We start from the raw sequence: 15,532 nt of genomic DNA, 5'->3' as shown, positions 1-15,532 counted from the left end.
TATATATATATATATGAAAATCACAGAGAAAAAGGCAGGCAACACACTAAATAGAAGCAAAAGCTGAACACAGCCCCAGGTGTGCAGCTCCCCAGCAGTGGAAGGGGAAGCAGAGCCGCATCCAAAAGCAGTTGTTTTTCTCCTCTGTGAGTGGGCACTGGAGACAGCCCTCAAGGGAAGGCTCCTCAATAAGATCTTCAAATGAAACCAGAAGAGCTATCCAGATCAATAGACAAGCAGATCATAGCACAGAAGCACAAGAAACAGGAAACAGCAAAGCAGTGCAACTGTCCAAAGATGATAGTCTGAACTGCTGAACTCAAGAATGTTGAAACAGGTAAGAGGCTGAATGAGGACTTGGGTTTACTCATAAAAATGACCAATAATTCGGGTTTACTCATAAAAATGACCAATAATTCCAAAGAAGATCTAAACAAGTACATAAATTCAATCCAGGACCTGCAGGAGAAAGTGAGCAACACAGAGGAACGGTCAGCAAAATGGATGAGCCAACCTTATGGTCTTCAACACCCAAAAGGAAAGTATAACCAAAGATTAATGGGATCAATATAATTCTTTAAGAGTCCATGTGTATCCTTGAAATACTCCCCATGAGGCTGTTCAAACCCCAAAACCACCCTCTCATATTGATTCACTTTCCTCTAGTATATTATTTTTCTTTAAACAGCTTTTACATAAATCAAAGACTCCTTTTCAAATATATCAAATTCTGGCTTACAGATTCTTACATTAGCTGGGTCCTTTCTTTTTATTATAACCATAGTTTTCAAGTCCTAATAGTGGTAATTGGGTTTTTTCATGGGCTGGTATTCTAGCTGTAAGAAACAGTTTTGTGAAGGGCTTTGTATCTACCTATTTTGAAAGAGTTTGAAGGAACCTTATTCCTAGATTCCTTCTTCAGATATTTCCAATATTAGTTGAGGATTCAGAACACTGAGTTTCAGGCATTTTTCTAACCTTTATTATCATTGGGCCTACATTTCTCCCAAAGACCCAGGGCCCAGAATAGAATTTCCTGACAGCATTTCTTTATTCTATTCGTACTGCTTACTCTACAACAGAAAATCAAGGGCCAGGGAGATAGCGTGAGGGGCCCAAGGTCTCACAGCAAGGCAGAGGCAGGGCTGTGCCAAGAACCACATTCCCATGACTCCATATCGGATACTCATACCTGTCTTTGTTTGCTGTAGACACTGTCAAGAGATAGAGCATTACAGTTAGAGCCAAAGTTCTATCAACAGACTTTCTTTCCTTTCTCTGGAGCTGCAACAATTCTGACACAGGTAAGTACCTTTGCAATCACAAACAGGGTATGAAGCATATCCAGATGGCTATCTCTTTACCTCAAGAGGGAAAACTCCACAAGTGGAATTTCTGGCTGTGAACATCATCTTCTTGGTCAGATTTTGCAAACTTCTCAAATTTGTTTGTCCAACATGCCCTCTGGTAGGCAGTACATGACATCTTATTTTTCCATATTCTTGACAAGCTTAAGTGGCGTCAAACTCTTGAAATTTTCCAGTGTAACAGGTATGAGTCGAATGTTACCTCTATCTTAGTCTTACCATTACCAGTGAGCATGGACACATGGCACATCCTCCCTTAGCCATTATAGTCTCACTCTCCCAGAACTGCCTGTTTGTGTCTTTTGCTTATTTTTGTGCTTGGTGGTTTATTATGAGTTGGCTCACAGGAATTTTCTACATATTGCAAACATGGTGGAACAAATATTTTCTCCCAAAAAAGTAGCTTGACTTTTAAACTTGCTGACAGTGTCTTGAAGTGTTAAGCAAAACCGATCAATTTTCTAGCAGTTTCTTGAAATATAATTACTATAAAATTCAATCTTCAAAAGTATACAATTCAGCAGTTCAAGTATATTCACAGTTCTGCAATTATCATCATATAATGGACATTTTATTTTATGATTTTTACTTGTATTTTCCTCATTCCCAAATAACAAATATACTTCTAGTATTTTAACATAAAAATTAATTTTTGATATTTTAGGCATTTAAAACCACTAGAATACTTTTGATAGAGTTTTTTATATTAATAACAAATCATCAAATGACCATGTACTTAGCAGTCTGCTATTTATTGATTTTTCATTCTGTCACTATCAGCTTCTGGGTTTTCATAGATGCTTGAATCTGCTTCAGGATATAGTTCATTCCTTTTATTTGTCTGTCTTGCCAATACCACACTACCCTTAGTCCCCTGTCTTTTAAAAATATTTTATTTATAATTGTTTTTATTTGATATGTATGAGTGTATTGCCTGTGTGTTTGTAGTGTACACGTGTGGAGCAGTGCCTGTGGAGGTTAGGAGAGCCTTGGATTCCCCTGGAACTGGGGTTATAGACAGTTATTAGCCACCATGTGGGTGCTGGGAATTGAATCCGGGTCCTTTGCAAGAGCAGCCAGTGCTCGTAACCATGGAGCCATCTCTCCAGCCCCTCCTACGTCTTTTTAAAAAGTATTTTAATTGAATTTTTGTGTATTTCATACACAACATCTTAGTCCTCTTTATACCCCCTTCCCCATCAGCACCCACCTATAGCCCTCCCCCATCCACACTGAATTTCATGCATTATGTCATTTATGTTAAGGCCTATCAAGTCAAGTTAGTGTCACCTGACGTCCTTCAGTGAAAATTCATCCATTGGGGTCTAATCAGCCTATCAAGAGTCACTCCCTTTAAAAAGATCAGCTCTTCTGCAATCAGTGGTAATCAATTGTCCAATATTCTTCGGCTAAGGTTGGGGCCTGCTGCCCATTTCAGCAGTTCTATGTAAGATTTTTGTCTGTTTGAGTTTGCATAGGTCTTGTACATGTTGTCACCATTGCTGTAAGTTCATATGAGCAAGGTCCCAAGAGCCTGTAACACTCTATTTCCATATGGTCACGCACCTCTTCTCCTGGCTCTTACAATCTTTCTGCTCCCTCTTCCTCAATGGTCTCTGAGCCCTGCATTCATTGCCCTCTGTTGTATTACGGCAGCTTTGTTGATGAGAGTTGAGAGATGCATTAGTATTCTCTCTATCCCATGTTCTACTATGTTCCATGAGTTTTAGGTGTAGAGGTTCTATTGAAAATGTATCACTTAGGGTTTAGGCATTTCACAGACATTTAATCTCTGTGTGTGACCAGTTGTGGGACTCTGTAATTGTCTCCATCTGTTGCAAAAGAAGCTTCTTTGATGGTATAAGAAACCAGAGGGAATCATATTAGTTCAAAAACCTCCTGGAAAATTACACATACAATATCTCTACATGAGTCCATGTATATAGCTGAAGGCTATATAATAAGAATCAGTGCCAGACAGGACAAACCTCCCTTTGAGTTGTTAGCCAGGGTAGTCCCAGAGACTCCCCAAATTACACAGGCTATTGCCACAGCCATTAATTGCCTTCCAGAACCTGAAGGTAAGGCCCTATTGCTGAAGACAAGACATACTTCAGATATAGGACTTGGAACAATGGAGCTGGAACTGACCTAGAAGCTTCCTCCCTAAAGACTGGCTCCCATGGTTTTAGAGAATACTATGCAAGCTGCTAAGGGAGAACATCAATCAAATGTCCAACCCCAGCTTTAAGGCCTAATAATCACAACAATGACCAGCACAGAAAACTATATTGGGACAGCAGTGGTGCTTTTATCTTGGGGGTAATCAACAGCTACCTAATCGCACCTAAAGCCCACACAATGGGAGGGAGCTCATGTGTGGTACTGTAAGAATAGCCAAATTCACATGGCTGGAGAGGTCATAGATCCTAGAGAAAACTCCAAGGTTGTCACATCCCTAGACAAATGTTATTTCTTACTGTGTGCTAACTATGGTCTTTATATTTACAGACAAGTATGCTAGTTACCACTCATCAAAGAAGCCACCTCTGACTTTTAAAATAAGTCTTCGTAATTAGTAAAGCAAATCTTGTCCATTTTGTTCTTAAAATTTCACTCACCTTATTCTTCAAAGATGCTTGGAAGAGCCAGTTTTCTAGACTATCTTGTGTTTAAGGCGTTTTCTACGTTTGGTGATTGAGCTATAGCTCAAGCCCATTCCAATTAGTGGTCCAAAAGAGCTTCTTAGAAACCAAAGAGGAACCTGGTACACAACAAGACCCCTAGAGCAAGGACTTACATCAGCTACATCTCTGATGAACTTAAGGAATATGATTTACAAACAACAGAATACACATAGATCAGAAAATTTTAGGGTATGGGCTGGCAAGAAAGACCTGAGTTTGAGCCCTGGGTTTCACATGGTAGAAGGAGAGAACTGACCTCCTACAGTTGTTCTCTGACTTCCACATGTTTCCTGTGGTATGTGCCTATCCCCCAATAAATGTATCAGAAAGTTGTAAACAGTGCTAATGCTATGTGCTAACATGAAAAAAAAATACACACCAACAATTAGCACTTACCTCCTTTTCGTTCAGTGGAGGAAAGGAGATTTCTTTTCATACTAGAAGGTAACAGAGGGGTAGAAGTTCATCCCCCAATGACCCACAGTTTAGAAGGGAGCATTTTAAAAATAACAAGCAAGACAACCCTTTCAACTTAGAATGGTTAACCTCCAGAAACACACAGATTTTTCAGTTCTACTATTTAATAAAATTATTAGAAATGTCTCTAATGGTGACTAGAGATAAACACTATTGATATCTATACCACATGAGCTGTATATAACATATCGGCTATAACAAACAAATAGGAATTTATCTCAAAATCATAGAGATGTGCTTTGGGATCTACCCCAAAACAGGTTAATAATTGGTGGGAAACATTTAAGAGCAAGTAACTTTTTAATTATATATATCACTGATTTACAAAATTACCAATTTGTATCATGAAATGTAACGCATAAGGAAGTATTTGATTTTGTGAATTATGTATGTACTTGTTTATAAAAGATCGGATTAGACAGTGACCCAAGTCTTTTTTTCTACTACTATTGCATATTTCCTGTTTTGGAGATGGTGGTGAAAAAGAGACGTGATTCACCACGGCTGTCTACTAACTAGTCATAGAACGTCTACAAAAAGAGACGTGATTCACCACGGCTGTCTACCAACTAATCATAGAACGTCTGCAAAAAGAGACGTGATTCACCACGGCTGTCTACTAACTCGTCATAGAACTTATGTAAAAAGAGATGTGATTCACCACGGCTGTCTACTAACTAGTCATAGAATGTCTGCAAAAAGAGACATGATTCACCATGGCTGTCTACTAACTAGTCATAGAACTTATGTAAAAAGAGACGTGATTCACCACAGCTGTCTACTAACTAGTCATAGAACTTATGTAAAAAGAGACATGATTCATCATGGCTGTCTACTGGTCATAAAACGTCTGTAAAAAGAGATGTGATTCACCACGGTTGTCTACTCACTAGTCATAGAATGTCTGCAAAAAGAGACATGATTCACCATGGCTGTCTACTAACTAGTCATAGAACTTCTGTAAAACCCATTTTCTGGCCTTTCATCACCTGTACCATATGCCTTTAAAAAGGTGACTCCACAGAAAATCAAGCAGACTGTGGCTTCTGTCCCAAGAAAACATGAAGTTCACTACAGATATGTTTAAAACGGTACATAAGTCAAAATGATAATGGTACCAGCAACGGCAGGTGTATTTTGAAAAGGAAAGAATCCCTGAAGGATTCCTGGAGACTCAAGTCCATAGGGATGACCACCGGGCAAAGAAAGGCCAAATGGACCATGTCTAGAAAAGGTGAATGGTGGGAGAATATGAACAGTCCCAACTCTGAGCTTTATTGAGAAGGAGAAAGAGGAGGAGGAAGAGGAAGAAGAGAAGGGGGCAGGGAAGGAGGAGGAAGAGGAGGCGCAGGAGGAGGAAGAGCAGAGGGTGGAAGAGCAAGAAGGAGGCAGCCACCTCAAGACTATCTACCACCAGTACAGCAGCACAGGGTATGGGGGGTATTGGGTCAGTGAGAAATCAAACAGCACATGTTCTGACTGGACCTGGAATAAGAGACCAGATGTGAGCCAAGTTTAAGGGTCTTAGCTGTACAGTTTGCTTTCAAAAACAGTTTCCCCCCAAGTCTAGTCCCTGACTTACTTAGGAGAGCAAAAAGCAGGCCACAAGTAAAACCGGCTCCTCCCTCCACAGAAGCCTGATGTTAAATGATTAGGAAACTTCACAATTTAGAAGTTAAAAGCTAAAAGTTGAGTTTTCTCCTAATAGAAGCCAGAATCCTCTGCAGGTGGAGGGCTACAGAAACTTGAGACATTTGTGGCTTGGCACTTGATGGGTTCTGTTCTGCTTTTCTCTTTGCCTGGCTAGGCAATGTTGGCCAGTTCTGTGATGGTGCATTTTGCCAGAAAATTCACATTTTTGTAGGACCCAGTTGGGAGGCTGGGAGATTTGTCAAAAGTCTACCTAGGCAACACACAGCAGGAACTTGCAGAGGGTGAAAAAAGAATACCTTGGAGATTAGCAAATTTGCACTGAGTGGAACCAAAGATGCACTCTGGAAGCAAGTAAGTCAGTGATCACCTGGGGAAGGGCAAGCTGGAAGCAGGACGAGGGCCACCCAGGCCCTTTCATGACACCATTTGCTACAGGGTAGTTGCAAAGGCTCCTGCAGTCACATTGATACTGAGCAGCTCCTTCCTCTGAATTAAACCGATCCCTTTGCAGAGGGAAGGGAGGCACAAACACTTAGGCCACTCAGGAAGTTCACAGAATTTACAAGACTCCAAAGCTCGTAATGTTAAAAGACTTGAGTCTCTTCTCCAGGGTTATATAAGCAGTAAGCAGTGGCGGCAGGGGCAGGGGGGGTAGAGTTTCTAAAAGGTATGCAGGGGACTCCAGAGATGCCTTTATGAGATGTCTCCCATGCTGGGGTGGAGGCAGCTGCCTCTGAGTCCCCATGCTCCAATAAATGTATTGGTTCACCATACTAGATTTGGGTGGGATCTTTTCTTTGGTCTGTGGTTGATGTCTTATATGGCACAAATAAACATTTTTTCATGTCTTTCCATTAAAAGACACACAACATCTAGGCTACTTGGATCATAGCCCAGACTACACCCATCTAACATGGCTGAAACTACAGGTATCTTATTAGTTCTTAGAAATTGGGGAATACAGTTGTTCAGATTATCAGTGCACAGTAAAGTAAGGGCACATGCAGAGTTCACTTTAGTAGATGTCAATTTGGGGTTCATAAGTCTGCCTAAGGAAGTGATCTAAAGCTACTCACACAGCACCCTCACCCCTCCCCACACAGGTAAAGTGCACACCACATGTGTAGAATATATTGTTTCTCTCCAGTCTGGGGAGTCAAGAGCCCAGATTAAGACTTAAGAATGCCTGTTTTAGAGTAACAGAAAACCCTCATTCAGGCTAGGTCAGACTGGAAGTGCTACTTCTCTTGAAGAAAGGCGGGATCTGAAGGCCTACGGATGAACTCTGGTAGAACACTTGCCTAACACAAGCCAGGCCCAAGGTTCTACCTCTAGCACTGCAGAGAAATAATCTTTTAGAACGGAGGTTTGTGTGCTATAGAGAATGTAGCGGGAAGAGCCACTGAGGCACAGGCTGCTGGTGCTGACCCAAGGACAGTCCAGGACTAATCCTGGTAGAAGACTCTGACACTCCTGCTCCTAGACCTGGCTTTACCAAGTATAGCCTTTATGTAGCAGAAAGACATACCTAACAATTTCCCACAAATCCCTTCTCTCAGACTCCGCAGTCACCTCACAACCACGTGACTGAAAGTTGTTCTTTCCTATAGATCTGCCCACATCAAGTGCCAATCTTCCCAAGATGAGCATTCCAGTGTTCATGGCAGTCACAGTCCACACTGGAGACAAGCAAGGTGGTATTGTATCTTAGACAATAGCCTGTGTGTGTGTGTGTTTATGTGTGTGTACATGCTACTGTGTGTTTGTGTATATATGCACATGCTAATGTGTGTGTACATGCTGGTGTGTCTATGTGTGCATGCAGATACTTGTGTATGTGGAGGCTGGAGGCCAACATTAGGTTCTTTCCTAACTCACATTCCACTTTATTTTTTGAGGCAGAGTATCTCACTAAATGTGGAGCTCACAGATAAGCTAGTCTAGCTGACCAGTGAACCCCAGGAGTCTGTCTTTCTCTGCCCACCACTCTGCAGTGCTGGGGTTACAGATGCATGCTACTGCACTGAACTTTTTTATGTGGGTGCTTTGGATCTGAACTTAGGTCCTCATGCTTGCAGGGCAAGCACTTTACCAACTGAGCCATTGTGTCATCCCTGGCATTGGTCTTATGAACTGGCATGAGCTCGCTTTTGAGGATTAGATCCATGGTGAGTGTGCTAGAAATCAGAATGGTGAGCCCATTAGGTTGATGTATGTGACACTAAAATGCCAGCTTTCAACTGCTGACAACTGGCTGTCCAAATAGCCTCCCACTGGAAATGATAATACTTACCTTTTACGGGACAACGGATTGTCACATTTGCTTGAAGGGCTGCTTCCACAGTGCCTCCCACCAGGACAGACAGATGGTTGTGTTCCGGTTTGGTGATATTTCTTTCAATAGACAAGATGACAGGTGCCTCTTAATTCAAAGGGAGCAGGAAACTGTGTTAGGTTTGGCTCTTGCTTTTTGGTAAGCATTGCTGAGCTCACTGAAAGCAGGAGAAAGTGCTGGTCTTTTTATCCCTCGTGGTGCACCACATGGACATACACATACATAGCTAGAGGTTCTCAGTGCAAGGATGGATGGATGAATGGATGGATGGATAGATGGACAGATGGAGGCGTTTAAAGGTACACTGTGACAATCACAAATAAATTGAGGCTATTTTAGTTTCATAATGAAAATCAAGCATACTTCATCTTTGATAATTTCAAAATGAATGAATTCAGTTCCAAAGAAACCAAGAAGGCGTGGCAGAGAAGGAATGACTTCTCTCACATGCAGCCTTATATGAGCTGATGCAGACCTAAAACAACAGGGTTGTGACCACCTGACACTTTATGGAAGGGTGGATGTGAGACAGGGCAGTAGATCTCGATCCATCTTATTGGCCCATGTTAGGTGTTATCCTAGTGGAGAAGTCTCTGCTCTAAGAATAAGCCAAGGTTCTGCTCAGCTCACATATGTACAAAGTGCCCCATCATGCTCTTTTCTCAGAAGTAACAAGGATTAGAAATAGTTTTTGGTTGATAATCACAAAGACTACCAGGGCAAAAGGTGATACAAGCAGGCATCTGGATAACAATGTGGTTTCTAAAGTATCTCATATATGGTTTTTCTTTAGGGTTCGGAGTCAGGCAGATATAACAATTCCAGAATAAAATTAGATTCAGAGGTCATCCAAAGCTGTACTGGAAAGATCAGGTGGACAGGAGGCCACGTTTCTTGTTGAGTCTCTTCTAAAAATATGCATATGTGTTTGGGCAAAATCCTGCTGGCCTTTAGTTGGAATCCCAGCAAAAGGACTGAGATCTCATATTCATTCTTTCACCTACAATGTGTGGTTCACAGATGCTCCTTCTTATGCTATTTAAATAAATTCACCTTCACTTAAAATAGAAAGGCTATTACTATTCAAAGACCATCAACTGCTAAGATGCTTACTTAAAATATTGTTTACACCTCTCTACACCGTAGAAATGATCAATTTATGAAACTGTTTGAGGTTATTGGATAAGCACTGTTTGGAAGAGAAGTTCAAATTTGGCATGTAAATTAATGTGAAACAAGTAAGATGTGCATTAGAAGAAATAATAAAAACATAACCACAGAGTCAAGAAGAATTTGAGGGCTTTCACATCCTTGGATTTTGATGATTAATGGGTTAATTTTTTAACTCAGAAAACATGCTTTGTCCATCTGTGCACATTTGTGTGAGATGGATAATGGAAATGCAGGAAAAGAACACACATTCCTGCCCTCAAGAAGCTCACAGACTGGTGGGAGACATCATCGCTACACAGAGTGATGGACATTGAGACAGAAAGAGGCTTGTTGCACAAGGGTGTCTCAGAAGCTTGTGAGGGTTAGAGAAGGCAAAGCACTTTGACAGAGAATACCTCTATTGTAGCACTATTGCAGTGGTTGGTTTTCCTATTGTGACATTATTAAGCAAGCTTCTAAGACGACCTATTTTATCATCTATACACTGTTAACACATGAGAGAATTAGGGCAGTTCAGCTAGATAGATGGGTAACTGCACATTTGTGAGGAGAGAATCTAGGAAAGTCATCTTTGGGTGGGGGTACAGAATGCTCCATTCTTTTCTGCAGTGCCTGGGGCAGTGGAAAATCATCCTGAGGAAAGATCAAAACCTTTCAGCTGGGAGGGGTCTTGGTTGTCACAGCTCACCCCTGGCTCATGAGGACCCCATATCGGCTCTTTCCGGAAACTGGATTATTTTGGGATGGACTTAAGCGTGTTGGTGGAGGATAGGTTTCCTATTGGCCACAAGAACTGCATGAAACTGAGCTTTCTTGAGAGAAGCTCATGCTCACGGGACAGAAAAATCTAGGAGAAAAACAAAGGCCTGAAGGCTTTACCTTGAGGAACCAGCCAGAGGAAGGCTCAGCATCTTCTAGCTATATAAACTCAAGAACCTTTCAAAATCAATGTGCCCAGTTTTCTCAGCTTGTCGATGAGAAGTGCCTGCCCCTAAATTCACCATTTAGGTGACCAAACGCCAGGCTCTAATCCCTCATGCTATACCTAGTCTCACCTTGATTCATTTGAGCCATGGAGAACAGAAACCAGAGCAACGAGCTCGTTTATTTTTCAGTCCCAGAATACGAGTTTGCCACAGGAATTGCTGCCTACATATTAACCAGCTAAAGATGTTCTTTTATAATAAAAACACACTTTGCTATCCAAATGGCAATGCCCAGCTCCTATGAAGATGTATGTTGTGTAAAGTTACAACCTCTGGAGGTGCTGGCTAAGGGTTAGCAGGCATGCTGCTGAAAGGAGGAAGCCAACTTTAAAGAATCAACAAATAAACAGAACAAAAAATAACCAACCAATCATACAAACAAAAAAGGAAAATCTAAAATATCAATACCACCAATTTACCTCCATCTCATTAATTCCTAATTCATTGAAAGTAAGCTTTAGAGAAACTATTTCCAGAGTATCAGTGGAACCTAAGAATATTCAAATACCATGTGTCAGACTCATCCCAAACATACTGAGGCAGAACTCGAGGGTAGAATCCAGCAACCTGTGTTTAAACAAGCCCCCCCCCCACCCCCAGGTCATTGTGATACACACTCAAGTTTTAGAGTTCTAGAGTTTCAGGTTAAAGACAAAACTACAAAACCCCCAGACATTTTAAGTTTCACTCATAGGCATTACCTGCATACAGCACAGATGAACTTTCTACATCCGAACCAAGACGATTAGCTACAGAGCATCCATATATTCCTTGCTCTTTCCTTGTAGGATTTTGTATCTGTATCTTCCCAGTTCCATCCAAAATGATCCTGTAGAACAGTTAAAATGAGGATGCCTTCAGGCAACACATGTAACTGCATCACAGCAAGTCACAGAGAATGTAGACTGCAAAATTATTGGCTTTCATCTAGCAGATCCCTACAGGTGATTGTATCTGGGCCTCTGCCTATAGAAGAAAGTAGTGTAATCAGTCAGGAAGGCTTTTCTGTGGCCTTAGGTTCAGAGAACCCTTAGAACAAGCTGGGGCTGGACATCCTGGCTTCAGTCTTAATTTACACAAAAATGGAGATTTCTGATATATCCAATGCTTAATTTGGCACACTTTAAAGAAGACAAACCAAGCTGAATATGGTGGCATGTACCTTTTGTTCCAGGGCATGGTGGCACACACCTTTAATATCAGCACTCCAGCAGCAGAGGCAGGCAGATCTCTGTGAGTTTGAGCCAGGCTGGTCTACATAGTGAGTTCAGGTCAGTCGGTGCTACAAAGTGAGACCCTGTCTCAATAAATAGATAGATAAATAAATAAATACCCAGCCAACATATCATAGAGATACTTGCATATCAATGTTACTGCAGCATTACTCATAAGAGCTAAGTTACAGACCTAACCTAGATATCCAACAGTGGAGGAATGATTAAGAAAAATATGGAAATATATAAAATGTAATTTTTTCAGCCACAAGGAAGCACAAAGTTATGTGCAGGAAAATTAATCCAACTGGAGATAATTATACTGATATGGGGGAAGTTGTGGACCCCTCTTAGGGTTCTTTAACTCGTTAATAAAAAAACGTAAGAATGGACTCAAATAGAAGCTATGCGTACTACCTGAAGAGAAAATTAGTCATTAGCTTTAGCCAGCTGTGAATCTTGTGAGCTACAACAACCAATCTTGCAAGATATGTCCACTGGTGCAACAGTGGCACAAACATTATGGAGTAAGCAATTATTTTCTCAATGGCTTTAGATCCACTTCAAAGGACAGAGTCCATATCTGACACTTATACAGGCTTAGGAACCTGAGGCTATATAGCCTATAGACGATGAGAGAAATAGAGAGTATGAAACTGATTTCTAATGGCTTATTGTGATACCCATAGATTAAGGCATCTCTCAACTCTCAGCAGAGAGGCACCCTTATACATCAGATGGTAATTAGCACAGAGAACCACAACTTGTCAACGTGCAGAAAAAAGTCTTCAGAGTGCTTAACCTCGAATAGGAGACCTATATCAAACTTCTGTTTCCAAAGGCTCCAAAGGGATCATTGCAAAAAAGGGATGGAAAGATTGTCAGAGCCAGAGGAGGCGGATGATCAGAAGGAAACAGTTTTCCAGACAATTTATCAGTTATTCATATGAACGCATAGCAGTGGTGACAGCATGGATAAGTCCCACATAAGCTCAAGCCAGACAAAATCCAAGCATAGACACAGGGAAGCATGTAATAAGCCCCAGTCTTACCCGAGGAACTATTAGCAACTGATGGATGCTAGGAAAGGGAGACTCAGTCTTATTTAAGGGTGAGATTCTTAGTAGGTTGAGCCAGCTCCAGTGAACAAACCCACACCAAAGGGCATTTGGGGACACAAATTTGACTCCATTTACTTATAATCCTAAAACCAATATGAATATCATATCTAATCAGATACATCCTAAACTAACTAGATAATTGTTCAGACAAGTGAGAAAAATTCTTTATTCTGCTATAATTTTAATTTCATTCATTCTCCATTATTTGAATCTGCTTCTAGACCTCTATCAGTGGCCTACATATCATTTATTTCATGAACACACTTCACAAATCTTAGAATGCGGACTGTTCTGGCCTCTGGATACTGTGCTTCTTCATGAACTCAGTTGGGGCATTTCTTTATTTCAGGTCACTTGCCCTGGGAAAAGCCATAATAAAGTTCTGTTTCCAGGACCTTTAATGATCTTTTGTCATCCTGGGCTTCTACAGATCTTGTTTACATTGACTGAATGGTCTTCTCTCTTTCTGGAAAACTGTAGCCTACCTCTAAGCCCTGGATCCCATGGAATTTCCCCTGTGAAGCCTCCCCCAAAGCTCCTGCAGATACTGTCTACTTACGAGGGCTCCTCCTGTTCTGCTTTATGTATTTACTTGATGGAGTAGCAATTTCTTCCCATTAGACTGTGACCTTTCCAAAGGCAGGAGCCAATCTTCTCACAGCTGTGCATTCTCAGCACAGTGAGCTTTACACAACGAGTTGTCAGAAACCTTTGATGACTGGATGTAGGAATGATTAAAAGCTCAGAGCAACAGCAGAAAGGTGTGGTGCACACAAACAAAATATGCAAGAGTGGCTAACGTGCTCCATGGCAGCAGGCCTCTGTCAGAGCCCACACTCTGTAGGGATAGATGATCCAAATACACTATGTACATGTATGAATAGTCATAATGAAACCCATTGTGTGTATAATTAATGCTAATAATATAAAAAAGAGATCCTATTCTGGAAGAATAATTAAAAGAACCCAGAAGTCAGTAAGCATATGAAAATGGTTTCTTAAGTTTGTATGATTTAGTAATTCTCAACGGTTTCCTTTGTTTCATGCATCACAATTTAATAGCCCAGAGAAGTCAATGAGCTGTGGAATCATGGAGGACACATGAACTTTCCATTCCAGGTGAGGTCACCCAGGTGCCAAGGCTGGATCAGACCCTTGGCTAGAGAGCCAGCAGGTAAGTCCCTGACGGATCTCACCTTGGCCAAAATGCACAATCTTACTTTGAAGTAATAACACAGCTGACCTTTCTAGAAACATCCTCCCTCAATGGTCCCCCCCATAGTCTTCCCTCCTGGTTGAGCTTTCTTTATTTGACTCTCACAAATGGCACTCCACAGCCGTATGGCTTCCTCTTCTTGGATAAGGCTCTCAGAAGCATAATTCCATTCAACTGAAAAGATTTGGGATTCTGAAGAACATCTAAGTATGAGAACATCAATGGCATAAGTTTCAGAGAAAACTAAAATACAGATGGACCTTATTCTCTTAAAAATTGAAAAGGAGGGTCTGGAGAGATGGCTCAGCAGTTAAGAATACTGACTGTTCTTACAGAAGACCCAGGTTTGAATCCCAGCACCCACACGGCAGCTAACAACCGTCCATAACTCCAGTCCCACAGGAATCTGACAGCCTATTCTGTCCTCCACAGGCACTGCACAACATGGGTGCACTTACCTACATGCAGGCAATACACGCATACACATAAAATTAAAATAATAAAGTATTTTTAAAAATTGGAAAGGAAACTGTGACTAGACAGACGGAATTTCTTCAGTGTTGAATGGCTGAGTCTGCAGGATGCAGAAACACATCTCAGTGGAATATATCTCCTCAAAGCATGGTCATCCTGTGGGCCTTCAAAATCTCAGCCTCAGAAACTTTGTTTAACTCTAGTCTGTCAAATTAAATGCCTTCTAATCAACTCCAACAATTGTTTCTTTAACTCTACCTCATCCTTCACCATATCACTGCAGTGCCTCTCAGCTGTAGGTCACAGGATCATTTTAGCTTTCTCAGCCTCTGTTCCCTAAAAACTTGTACAGTGAAATAGTTGAGCACATCGGGCATCTTCAAAGGCCAGTTCATGGACCCCATGGGTCAGTGAAATGACAACCATTTTCATAATAATCCTCAAACACATTCGCCTTGGTGGTGTTGGGCAGTGATGGGATACTGCTGGTGCTTGGGCATGGACCAAGGCATCATCACCCGGTACTGACAGTCATCATGTGGACAACTACACACTTGCAGTAAAAAAAAAAAAGTATTTTTTCACTAATAAGTGTCAATGAAGAAGTGACACTGGCTAATTTTACTGGATCTCAGCTCTGGGTCATAAGTGTTTTCAACATCTACATGATAGACAGTAAACACATGCAAAGCTCGCTACAGGCTGAGGAATGTTGGTGGGGTTGAATCGCTGCCTAGGTAGCTGATTTTTAATGGAATGTGATTTTTATTTCAAAGAATGATTAGAAGTCTTCACTATACTCTCAGCTTGGATGTTTGGGGGCCTATGT

The 15,532-nt window shown here is 41.2% G+C and overlaps 1 protein-coding gene across 3 annotated transcripts in view; it reads right to left on the bottom strand.

The window, feature by feature from the left end:
• The window catches only part of Adamtsl3 (ADAMTS like 3), a 376,880-nt gene that overhangs the window by 58,101 nt on the left and 303,247 nt on the right, over positions 1-15,532 (bottom strand). For all 3 annotated transcript variants that reach the window (XM_029568979.1, XM_008844443.3, XM_029568977.1), the window contains exons 22-23: positions 11,380-11,507; positions 8,478-8,606 (exon numbers count right to left, since the gene is read on the bottom strand). In XM_029568979.1, coding sequence (XP_029424839.1) covers positions 8,478-8,606; positions 11,380-11,507 — 257 coding nt within the window. The remainder of the gene's footprint in view (positions 1-8,477; positions 8,607-11,379; positions 11,508-15,532) is intronic.

This window comes from Nannospalax galili, unplaced genomic scaffold, assembly GCF_000622305.1.
Source record: "Nannospalax galili isolate Female #2095 unplaced genomic scaffold, S.galili_v1.0 scaffold902, whole genome shotgun sequence".
Lineage (NCBI taxonomy): Eukaryota > Metazoa > Chordata > Mammalia > Rodentia > Spalacidae > Nannospalax > Nannospalax galili.
This window is presented reverse-complemented; position numbering and strand designations above follow the sequence as displayed.